Source organism: Musca vetustissima, unplaced genomic scaffold, assembly GCF_032173495.1.
Source record: "Musca vetustissima isolate MV318-11 ecotype Yass unplaced genomic scaffold, APGP_CSIRO_Mvet_v1 utg11625, whole genome shotgun sequence".
NCBI classification, from domain to species: Eukaryota; Metazoa; Arthropoda; class Insecta; order Diptera; family Muscidae; genus Musca; species Musca vetustissima.
In genome coordinates, this window is record NW_026885638.1 from 287,452 (window position 1) to 300,535 (window position 13,084).

Here is a 13,084-nt window from a genome sequence, read left to right on the forward strand (position 1 = left end):
AAATCACTTATAGTATGTCGTTACCCGCAATGGTAACTATAAAAAGACCAAACGTGTTCTATGTAACAATTTTCTCTAAAATAATAATAAAAAGCAAAATACTTTTTTGTGATAAACATTTTTGGATTGTTATATATTTCGGCCGATATCTTCGAGATCAATAGGTCTTACGCTGTGATTATTGCAGAAATACGATCTAAATATGTCCACAAACCTAGTCCATCATACATAATTAATTTTACATCTTTAGTTTGCTGGCTTTAGGGGTATATATTGTTTTATTTTTTTCAAATTTTTATTGAGGCAAAATACTTATTACACTCACTGTATAAATTAATTTAAAACCCAACCATTTGTTTTCTTAATTTTCAATGCTCAAACTGAAGTTCAAAATGTCAACTATCATTGCCAACATTTTAATATCTCTATTTTGTGTAACGACTTCTAACGATGAAGTCTACATATTGTAAATATATCACATCATTTTCACTAGAATCATTTGTCCTTAAAATCAAAATTTTGCAATAAATAAAACCTATTTATCTGTTGGAATTATATAAAGGAGCTTAGTTTCAATATGTAAATTTGATTGTTCGGAGATATGGCGTGACATATGACGATTTTTTCCTCCTGGGGTTTTCTTATACACAACAAGGCCTTTCATATCCCTCCAAAATCTTGTAGCATAGTGTAATTTGTTAATATACGATATTAATATCAAATTTAGAAACGAATTTTGGCCCTGCACTAACAAATTGTATATACATTTAAAGTCAATAATTCGCAGAACAATTGATCGAATTATGTAGAAAACAAATGTATTTACCAAGAAATTAATTACTAAAAATTGTTTTTGTTTTAATACAAGAAAATGTCCATGCATTATTTTTATGGAAATATAAAGAAAAATATGATTATAAATTAATGATTATGAAATATATTCACCATTTTTCACACGACATTCTCGTTTTGATGCAGGATATACATGTGTACATATGCATGTTATTGGCGTGTGTGTTTAGATTATTTACCAATATTTGTTAAAACCTGGTTACATTTATGTCCAAAAAATATATACATACACACACGCACGCACACACACATACAAATTCTAAAGAAATTTTCACATAACATACATATTGATGTTGATTTAGATCTTACCTCTCGGAACAGACGCCATGTTGGTTCCATATTTGGAAACAGTATGGCCTGTCTGCTAACACCGAAACTCATTAATACCACAGCCAATAGGACAACAAAATAAATCATGTTCTTGACCATTTTGCCCATCATTGTAACCAGAGGACCTATGAAATAGATTGGAACAATTATATTTGCAAGCAGTATAAAACTAAACCAATACCTACCCAAATATTTGTTAACACCTAAAATGTTTAGTATCCGCAAATACCAATAGATGCTGTCAACGCAGTAAATGACTCGACCAATATCCATAGTGTTCGGTCGAAATCGTAAAGATAGGCCAATAAAGAAAAGTATTATAGCAGCGCCATCACACGGATTCCACATGTTCCACGCCCATACGGAAAATTTATGTCTGCACGAAATCAGAAAATTAATATAGTTCGCATTTAACCGATAAAATAGACGAATAACTTACGTAATCGCTACTGGCTCGGAGGAGACAATTTCACGGATTTTTTCAAAACCTAATGTGGTTATATATGCAATGGAATAGATTTCTTGCCATCGTGGCATGGGTTCCATTTTAACCAATACCGTAAATGTAAACATTCCCAGGAAAAACATATAAGCAATCTGAAATAGTTATGGGAAGTATTAGATAGCTATCGAGGTAGTGGAGGATAAAAAACTTAATCGTAGAACGTTTTAAAAATAGGTCATTGTTTTGACATAAATATACACTGAAAACAAATTTAATACCATAGACAGACGACAGCCTTAATTTGCATTAACAAGTTCTTAATTTGAATTAAAATTTACCCCTGACAGACGAGAGTTTCTGCATTTATGAACCAGTTTTTTGTTTTAAAACTATTGTTTGTCTGTGTGTAGGAAGAAAATATTGACATTTCTTTACAAAATTTTTTAGGATTACATCTTTTTGAAATTGATACATGGCAGGAAGGAAAACTAACAGCTACAATGAAGATAAAACAGCTCCAAATTTGAAGAAATGCTGAATTTTGCCTTTATTTTTAATTTTTATTTTCGTAAACGTAAACAAATTTGACAACAATCAATTTATTTTCTACAGCATTGCCATACTGAAATAGCTTAATTCAGTATAAATTCAGTTTGATTTTGTGCATTAACAACACATAAAAATGAGGATAATGTACAAGTTAATTTGAATTAAGGCTGTTAATGCAAATTAAGGCTGTCGTCTGTCTAGGCTATAAGTCTCAACTTTCCATTTTAATTATATTCTTCCTCTTCATACTTAAATAAAGATATAATATTTGTTAATATTACTTACCGAATCGGCCCAAAATTTTGTTATCGGTGCTGTATAAAATTCGTAGACCTTTTTCTTAAGCCGCAACGGTTGGTGTTGTTTAATTTCGTAGTCGGTGTTGTGAAAGAAATCACGAAATTGCGATGGATCGGAGTCTGTCAGTGATACCTTTGTTTCGTTTCGAAAATTAATAAAATATAAATAAAACAAAATTAAGGAATTAATATAACATCAAAATAGTAGTCAAAGTCTTTGAGCATTTACGAATATTGTACAGTAAAGCAAATATTATTTACAAACATTTTTGCTCAACACCATTCTGTTGGACTAATGAAAACCAAATGACCCATTCACCACATTAAATGTTTTTTTTTTTTAATTTCTTATGTAAATAAAAATACAATTCACATTCAAATACAGAGTAGTATGATGAAAAATTCTAAAAGATACTAATTTTAAAGTTTAAGATATGAGTTTATTATTGCATTATATGACATGCCATTATTAAACAAGAAATAATTTTAAAAAAGTGTACATTTTACAAAAAAAAGCTACTCTTGCAATTATGTTACGAAAATATAGATCTATCGATAAAATTGAAGCCCAAACAATTTGTATTTAAAGGGCCCCATACACTATACATCATGCCGTCATGACGATGAACCCCTTTTTGTATATGTGTTGTATTGACTAGTGTATGGCAAACTCTTCATTCCAAAAAATCGATTTTTGTCAAAAAAAAAAAAAAATCACATTTTTAATCGTAAATTCAGTTCTTTTTTATTTCGTCACAATTTTATTATTTGTATACTCAAAATTATTTACTGTCAACTTTGAAAATGAATAAAATTCACCAGATTGAAAGGATTTCATTTTCAAAATCAAAACTATTTTGATTTTCTTCATGCATTGTGTGTGTCACACATACATAAATAAACTTTCAAAAAATAACACATACTATGATAAATGCTGTACGGCATGATGTATAGTGTATGGGGCTCTTAAGAATATATGATAAATATGTATTAAACGATAAAAATTAAAATATTTTATTAATCGGCTATTACATTTCTTTAATTTTTGTTTTATTTTCCAATTTTCCTAATAATAATATCTTGACGAATTTGAAATCTGGGAATGGGATTTTTTAAAACGGTTTATATGTGTATGAAGCTTTGAAATATTATACTGAATGGTTTGATCTTTTATTGTGGAATAAAATCAGAACTATATTTTTGCAGATAAGTACAGACAAACAACACCGAGACATTGGTAAAACTAACATAACAGTGGCTTAAATCTGTCTCGGCTATAGTCGTATCGATTTGTTAAACGGGCCGTGTTAACTTGCCCTGCTGAAGCGCTCACTAGGATTATTTACCTACTTACTAGGCATACAATGTTGCCAAACAATTTTTACGGATCTCGATCAGCCAAAAACGAGGAGAAGGACGATACGGTTGAGCCGCTCTTCTGTAGCTGCCTTACACTAATACAATGAATACGTATAGGTACCACAACCCCATTCTATTATTATAACCCAGGAATGTTCCTTTAAAAAAATTATTTATTAAAACAATTCAGGAATGTCTTTTTAAATTCCAATGGAAAACTTCAAAAATTTTGAAAATATAATCGATTTATTGTTTAAGCGACTAGTGCCGCGAGAGCTTTTCTCAAGACTTTAACGTGTTTTTGGGCACCAAATTTTAACATCTTATTGATGATCTTCCTTATTTCATGCCCGCCGTCGAAATATATTTTTCATTAATGGGCCAGTCTCGGGTCCAAAACTTTTTTTGACTTAATTTTCTACACTAAATCAAGAATGTCCCTACAAAATTTCAAGTGAAAATCTCAAGAACTCTTGAAAATATAGCCGATTTATTGTGTCAGCATCAAGTGACGGCTAAAAGGCTTCTCAAACTTTTAACGCGTTTTTCTCTTTTGCGAATGGCGGGCACGATAACTCAAAAACTAATAACCCAATCGATTCCAAATTTTTACACGTTTCTCTGTGAGTATACAGCTATCGTATGAACTAGGATAAAGCCAATCAGTGAAGATCTTCCTTATTTTTTAACTTGGTTTTTGGTCAAAAATCGGCGATTTTCCAAAAATATTTTTTCAAAGGTCCGCCATTTTGTTAATTTTAGAGCGAAGTCAATAATCCTAGTTCATACGAGAACCAGACATATACTCTTTCTAACACCGTTGGAATTTTCGGATTCCGATGTTCCAGTGAGGAGTTATCATGCCCGCCATCAAAAATAAGGACTTTTCTTTAATTACAAAAAACAACAACAAAACAATAACAAAATTTTTTTGTAAATTATTTTTCTTCCCTTTCAAATCTTTAATTATATATGTGCAAAGTTAGAAACCTTAACAAGCATTTTTACGACTGGCGGGCACGATTAATAAAATACTATAAATCCAACCGATTCCAAATTTTTGCACGTCATTCTTGACGTACATAACTATGAATAAAATGGGATAAATCTACATCTGCATTAGATTATTTAATTAGATTTTGACTTTGAAAATAGGGGAAAAAGTTATTAATTCTAAATCATACCAGAGCCAAAATTATGCTCTTTTTAATCCCGTTGAAATTTGCCATATGTTTCAGTTAGAGGAAATCCAAACCGCCACCGAATAGAAGGAAACAACAATAAAAACTCTTTGTTCAAATCATTTATGTCTTCAAATGTTACAAGCCAATAAAACAATTTATGTTCATTGGTCAGCCCATTGAAAATCATAAAGATGTTTATTCAAGAATGAATATGGGGATCCCCTTTATTTACAGGTCATTCGTTACTATTCCTCCTCGAGAAAACTGACATTCGGGCATGTTCTGGCATTCACTTCAACAATAGAAGTGTATCGAAAATTTCAATTCACGTGAGAAGCAGAAAATGAGTTAACTTCTAAAGGAAGAGTAAAGTGTAAAAAACACACCGTGTGTTCCAGAACATACCCGATAGTTACAAATACTATAGAGTCAAAACTGCTAGTTTGGATTTTCAAACTATTTTTTTTAAATAAATTATTACTAAATTATTTTTTACATATCTATTTCCACCTCCAATATCGCAAACATTCGTTTTAAGAAATTTATTTCTAAACTTGGCCTAAATTTTATAATGATATGTTTTTATGAATTACGACAGCAAAAACAAAGAGAAAACGCAATAAGCTGTAGGCTATTCAATAATATAATACGATGCTACTATACAAATTTAAAAAATATTTTGTTTATACTAACATATTTATTTATTTAAGAATATGAAATCTAGAATATTAATATTATCTAGAAATTTATTTATCACTTATTTGGATTAAAAATGGATTTAAATGAATTTACTAAAATTTTAATCTTTGCACATAAATACAAATTAAATAATTTAAACTAATTACGATTTTCAAATTTTAGATTTTGAAAGCAGTGCCAAAAGTATTGTGCAATATGAAAGCAATTCTAAATCTAAAAGCGAAGACAAAAATCTTAATAGAGATAGAAAAAGAGAGAGAGAGAGGAAAATGTTATATAAACTAACTTTGGAGGGGGGTTCTTCCGCTCCGGCAGTGAGATTAACCTGAAATTAATCAGTTGGGTGATATGAATTCAAATCTAAGTAGGCGTACAGTAAGTTAAAAAAATATGTATATTTAGACAATAAATATATGTATAAAGTTAAATAGAAGTTATTTCATTCATTATTTAGTGATTTATATTTTTGCATGTTGCAATATATAGTTTTGTTGCTTTAGTTATTATTGTCCTGTATGTAAGTATTAAGCTAAGTTACAAAACTTCCTACATCACTATATTGCCACTACAAGTTTACATAAATTCAGCCAACAATATTTTGTCAATGGATTATTTCAAAAGTGTTTATTAAAAATGTTTAATTTTTTTAAATTATATCCCCACAATTACTTTCTAAGTATACGTTTGATAAGGTCCAGATGCTTGTCGTAAATTTTCATTTTGATATAACAATTAGAACGAGCATAATCGATCTTGTTGTCTGTGTGTCACCTGATCCAATTATGAAACGACCGTAATTAGTTTTTCTCCTATTTCTCCACAGCTATTTTATTTATACAACAGTTTTGATCGGCACGTCCCACAAAAAATCCTCTGCTTGTAGGTATTTTTTTAATGTGTTTATACATCCACATTTATAGATTTTTTAACAACATTTGGAATTATTGGTTGTTATTAAATTTTCAACTTTTGCAAATATTGTTGGCTATATGAATTGTAGTTTGTTGTACCACAGATGACTTTACAAAAATGTATTCTATAGTGAAAACCTTAGATTCTACGAATTTCTACGATTTGTAGTACTGAATTCTATGCAGATTACAATTTACGGTACTGAATCAGAAGCTAAGAAAGATAACGAATACGATAGTGGAAAGATCGAAAAATGTGTATTCTGGTGTTTAAAAAAAGTGCTGATTTGTTTTTACTCGAAAGAAATAAATTAAAGAGAAATAGTTCTGCCAGAGTTCAAAACAAGAAGTGTCAAAGAAAAGGAATTGAAAATTAAAAGGAAAAAATTGCCAATACCAAGGAAATATAATTGTGTCTATTTGTGTGTATTTTGTTTTTGTTCTTAACTCAAAATTATGATAAATGATAGATGTAGTGAAACAAAAAATGCATTTTACTCACTTTTCCGTTTTCATGAACTTTGGTGTCACGCAATGAATATGTGTCCGCCAAAAGTGCCTGCAAAGGTTTCAATGCGGGTTTTCACGATATCAATCAAAATATTTTTCAAATTTATTTATTTAGCAAACAATTAATCAGTTAATCATTCATTAATTCATTCACATCTCTATTAACTAATGCAACAAATCAATCCAGCAAATCTACGTTTATACGAAACATTTGTTATAGACAGACAAAGGTGAAAATTTTCACTGACATTTTATTTTTAGTTCGAGTCCGTTGTTTGTCAGATACAAATATTCAAAGTCTTGAGTGAGAGAAAAATAATTTTGATCAATCAAAATGTAACGCAGACAACTTCAAGTCTATATGACACGAATTTAAACAATAATTAAATTATAAATTCATTGATAGAAGTAAATACACAGAAATTTCATATTATTTTATGTAATTGTAATAAAGTCGACCTTCTCTAAAAAAAAATATTTATATTGTGTATTATTGAATATAATAGTACGTCGGTCCCCCTCTGCAACGACAAAAGGTGTTCGCCTGTGTATTTTAATGTACATTTGATTGAATGGAAAAATATGCGTATTACTTTTTTACATAATTATTTCATTTTACAAAGAATAAATATACATAAAAAATAGAACGTAAATAATATTTAAATATATTGTACAAATAAAAAAGGTTCCGATTATTGCTAAAAATGGTAATAACTTCTAATGTCAGTTATTGCCATTTTTAGCAATAATCGGAAGCGAACCTAAAGTGGTGTTCAAAACATATGCAACTGAAATTGACTATGTGGAAATATGCAGGTATCTCTTTATTTGAAGTTAAAAAATAAGACAACTTGGTAGTTTTTCAACGCATTGCGCTCAATTGAAACTGTAATTGTAATTTCCCCAGAAATTTTTGGTATTTTGCTGTACCAAATGAATGTGTATACGCCATATACAGAATTGACGCAAAAAAACATTTCAACTGAAGCGGGAAATATTTATAATTCTCGCATGGACCCCACAACAACAAACCACAAATTTTGATATCCTATAACATTTGATATCCTACAACTAGGCTATTAATTATAAATTATATATGGAAGCTATCTTTAAATTTGATCCGAATTAAGGCGCAAATCGAAATGCATTTAGTTTGGAAGTCTTTAAAAAAGTTTCTTAACTCGAATTTAATTCAAATTTCAATCGGACAAAAATAGGGTCCTAAACTATTTACAAGAAATCCGAAAAATATGAAAACGGTCATACCATTTTTAATAATAATAAATTGACAGATCATAATATCGCTATCCAAATCCCCACATTTCAAGTATTACATAACAGATTCTTGCATTAGTGCAATATCTGTCAAAAAATGCCAGCTCTTGGCTAATAAAATGTATACTTTATGCCCTGCATATTATTTTTGTGCTGATAGCAGTAATTATTTAAAACATATATCACTAAAAAATTTTAAACAGCTCTTGCAACGATTATATTTACAATTTGGCTTTTGGTTGGTTATTTTTTTTTTTAACAAAATTGATATTTCGATTTTGAAAATCGATTTTGAAAATCGAAAGAGATAAATACATAATCAATGTGTTTTCGTACATTAACATTTTTAGAGCTTTTCTTAGGTCCCAAGCAAAAAATTTTAAAAGTTAAAAAACGTTCAAATTCGTACTGGTACTGGGGTTGTCGATCGTGTGGTAACTATCATTAAAATGATAAACAAAATTAGCGGTAATATATAAATATTTCAAGTCGCATATTTAGCTTTAAATATTGATCCTGAGCTTACAAATCTCATCTGTTAAAAACACTATTTTATTAACTAAGCAATAAAACATATAATTTTATGTTTGACTAAAATTTGCCAATTTAAATGAAAACAATGAAGAAAGCCTTCTAATACACACATTAACTAAAAATCGAATTATATAATATTTTAATATTTGAAGGATTGTTGGAACTAAACTTACATTGTTGGAATTTGTTAAACTATAATTTGGTGATGGTGATCCCAAATCAAGTTGTAACAATTTATACTTTAATTAGATTGGAATGGAAAGGAGAGGGGAATAAATATACAAATCACATCAGCTAATATTTACATATAAATGTAATGTTGTCAATCAAATAAATTTTCATAACAATAACATGATAGTCTACTTACATATATAACAACAATGTTAGTAATGAATGAATAATTTCTTGCTTTGAATAATTTATTATTCTAACAAAATGATTGTTATTTGTTTTATGTTTTAAAATTGTTCCAGAATATAAAATCTAATAATGATATAGAAACTCAAACAAAGGGGAATAAATGAAATCTGTTTCTATTCGAAAAGTATATCTAACTATGTGTTTCATGAGAAATAAATTCAAGAGTACTTTTAATTGCGAACTGTGCCAAAATTTGGATCCGTGTTCTCAAATAGTTGGCTTGGAATTTTATTATATAATTTTCGTGGTCCTGGGGCACTTTCGGCATAGGGGTACATTCGGCAATCACGTTTTCGATATGAAGCTCTCACTGTACATCACCAGCTTCGATACACGGGTATCGAATATCAAAATAAATAACTGTCGCAAAGTTTAAAATCTCTAGTTAATAAACTTATTTGGATGCAAGGTTTTGGGTATTTTTACAGATGTTTCCTTTCTTAAACTTTCAATGTTTAAGGCAGTAATATTAAAAAGTAGTTGATTACAATGTGCTTTCTTATATAAAATAATTTAAAATATAATGTTTTTAGAAGATTGGTAGGAAAAAAACTATAAAAAGTAACTTCGGCATTTTGAAGTGGGCATGTTCGGCCATACTTAGATAGTGCAATATTATTTCCTTAAAATGTTTTTGAGTTTGTCCTTTAATATTTCCTTTAATGTGGTTCGAAATTACATATATAAGACAAAACGTTCCTGTATGGTCAATAATTCGATGGAAAAGATATATTTCTGAGCAAATGGTTCCAAGCCTTAAAGAAAATGTAGCCTTAAAAGTCAAACATTGAGTCGCATATTAAAACAAAATGATAACTTTACCAGGATATAACTATGGTGCCGAATATGGTGCCATCAAATGCCGAAGCTACCCTGGGTAGGGGCACATTCGGCGAATTTGTATTTTTTTTACAAAACTGTAAAACTTTTTAACTTACACTAATTTTTTATATGTTTTTGGTACTAGTTTTTATAATTAAGTATTCGATTACAATAACCAGCCATAATGTTTTTATATCTCTTGAATAAGTACTGAGATATAGAGCTCTAAAAAAGAGCCGAATGTGCCCCAGTCTCCCCTACGACAAAAGAAATTATAAGGCTCAAGGAGTACTTTCGGAGTACCGATCGGAAGATATATTAGATAATAGTGTTTGGAATAGTCGTCGATTTGGAATTTTGCGCAGCTTCAATATGTAAGAAGTAGAGGGTATTTGGAATTTTTCCAATCCAAGAAAAATTATATTTTTGACATGAATAATTATGGTCCTAAACGTGATAGTTGTCGAAACATCGGATAATGCAAAATATTTAATAAGCCTTTAAAATAGAACTGACAACGTATCTAGGGTGATATATGTACGTAAATCCTATAATATAATTTTGTATGTTAAAAACTAATTCGTGAAGATACCAAGTACTGTACGGTACTTTTAAGCTTTCACTTTTTTCGTTTCATACAATTACAACTAAAAACAATTATAATCGCCTTTATACTATTGATTGATTTCAAATTATAATACTCGCTTTCCAAATGCTTAAGAACAGAAATTGACTTTTGGTATTATGTTATGTATCCTATGTAATCTTTTGAAGGTCAAACTGCCAAATTTTACCTTCAACAGTTCCATGTTTAATTCAAAAATAAAGTTCCACAAAAAGGGTTGTTTTGTATCGTTAACAATAAAATACATTTACAATGACAACAAAGAAACGATGACACGATGACACGGGTCAACATTGTTTACATGAACACCTTTATTTATATTCCCTATATCTGATGTGTGTGTGTATATCTTAGTTGAGTATGAAAATATACTATCTGGATAATTGTATCGCTAAATATACATTAACGCAAAACATTTGTTGGGGCTATAAAACAAAAACCAACATTCAATTTAGGGTAACACCTTCCTAATGAAAATAAATTGAATAAAATAGACAAATAAACTAATAATCTTTTCCGATAATAATAGGCACGGACACATAATCACGACAACAAACATAATGTGTTAGCTAATTAGTAAACTTACAGATAACGTACACAACAGATAAACTAAATTATACACTTTGATTCGGGTTAACATATCACATAGGCATACATTCGTGTTAAATTATATATATATATACATTTAATAAACGAAAGGATATTTAAAAGCGGAATGCTGTTCGACATTTGGCGAAAACGTTTAAGTTTGAATCAAATAAAAAGTTTCGCTCAAAGTCAAATATGTTGTGTATCATTTAGAACACAATATTAAGAAAATTAAACAATACATGGTCCTATTTCAAAAAAATATCCTAAATGCTGAAACTTTGCTCTGTGTATTAAAAATGTAATTTAAAATCTTTGTAAATGACTTAATCTGAATGAACTGACATATTACCTATTTTACAGTTCATCGACAACATTTGTAATAATGTCTGTAATTAGGAATTAATTAATTTGTAAATTAATTTGTCTATTATAAAACAAGGATTTATATTTAATACTGCAGTTAAATCTTTACACTTTTTTAGTTAAAATCAAATATAATTCAAATTACGCTAATTCTTTAAAAACCAGAAAGGAAAAGTAAAAAGTCGGACGGGCCGACTATATGATAACCTTCACCACTTTTGGTACATACGATAGATGCTTATATGTACAATATCCTGTAGATATAACAGACATAGCATCATTGGACGACCATTGAAATGGAATCGGATGAAATTAAATATATGATCTACATAGATATTTGAACCAGTTTAAATCACACACCATTCGGAAAACTTGCATGTCAGTCGGGCCGGTGTACCATTTGTATGAAATCGAGCATAATTATGTATGGGGGCTATATGGAAATCAGGACCTAATTAAACAAACGTGACATAAATCATTTGGTATGCTACAACACAGTGTGCTGTATGGAATTTACATCGATTGGAGAAACGTTTATTATTTGGTGCTCAATTGTATGAATTCTGACAGAGATATAGAGCGGTTATATCTACATCTGAATATATTTTACAAAATCCAATAAACGTTATTTTAGGTTCAATTTGGTACGTCCCAATCGGACGAATTTTAGTTATTTGGCACACCTTTTATTCGAAATTGCATGAAGATATATATGAAAGCGATATCTAGGCATTTACAAAGAATCAGAATTTTATTGAATGAAAGCAAAAAATTTCGGAAATAGCATCAGCTTTTAGAATAAGTTTAGATTTGTTCGAATTGGTCACCTTTGGCACGAATTATGGCCTTCAAACGGCCAAAGAAACCGTCACACGCTGTCCGAATGTTGCTCTGCGGTATTTTGGCCCATCCCTGGCGAAGCGTTTGCTTGAAGTGATCGACATACTCCAGACACAATAGTCCAACGGATTGGTGTCCGGAGATTTTGGTGGCCATTGTGCGCTGGGAATGAAGCTAGGAATACATTTTTTAATCATTATTGGGTTGCGCAGGAGAGTGCGAGTCGGAATGTCCAAGGTCTGCTGTCAAAATGTTTGCGTGCCCAAGGCTTTAATACACCCTCCAGAATATTTCCGCGATTATATTCGGCTTTTATTCTGATGCCACGGTCGATTAATACGAGCGGAGAGCGACCATCGTCTGTTATGGCGTCCCATACCATCATGGCCGGCGCTTGAGTTCTGGTGGCCAACCGACGGTGCACATTTCAGCTGACCTCTTTGGCAAGTAAATATGATCATTTTGTTTGTTTATAA

The 13,084-nt window shown here is 30.1% G+C and overlaps 1 protein-coding gene across 2 annotated transcripts in view; it reads right to left on the minus strand.

Annotated features, from left to right (window-relative positions):
- The window catches only part of LOC133332854 (transient receptor potential cation channel trpm), a 95,930-nt gene that overhangs the window by 11,297 nt on the left and 71,549 nt on the right, over window positions 1-13,084 (minus strand). For both annotated transcript variants that reach the window (XM_061541224.1, XM_061541223.1), the window contains 5 exons: window positions 7,131-7,187; window positions 2,462-2,608; window positions 1,622-1,779; window positions 1,368-1,558; window positions 1,162-1,307 (listed from right to left, as the gene is read on the minus strand). In XM_061541224.1, the coding sequence (XP_061397208.1) occupies window positions 1,162-1,307; window positions 1,368-1,558; window positions 1,622-1,779; window positions 2,462-2,608; window positions 7,131-7,187 (699 nt within the window). The remainder of the gene's footprint in view (window positions 1-1,161; window positions 1,308-1,367; window positions 1,559-1,621; window positions 1,780-2,461; window positions 2,609-7,130; window positions 7,188-13,084) is intronic.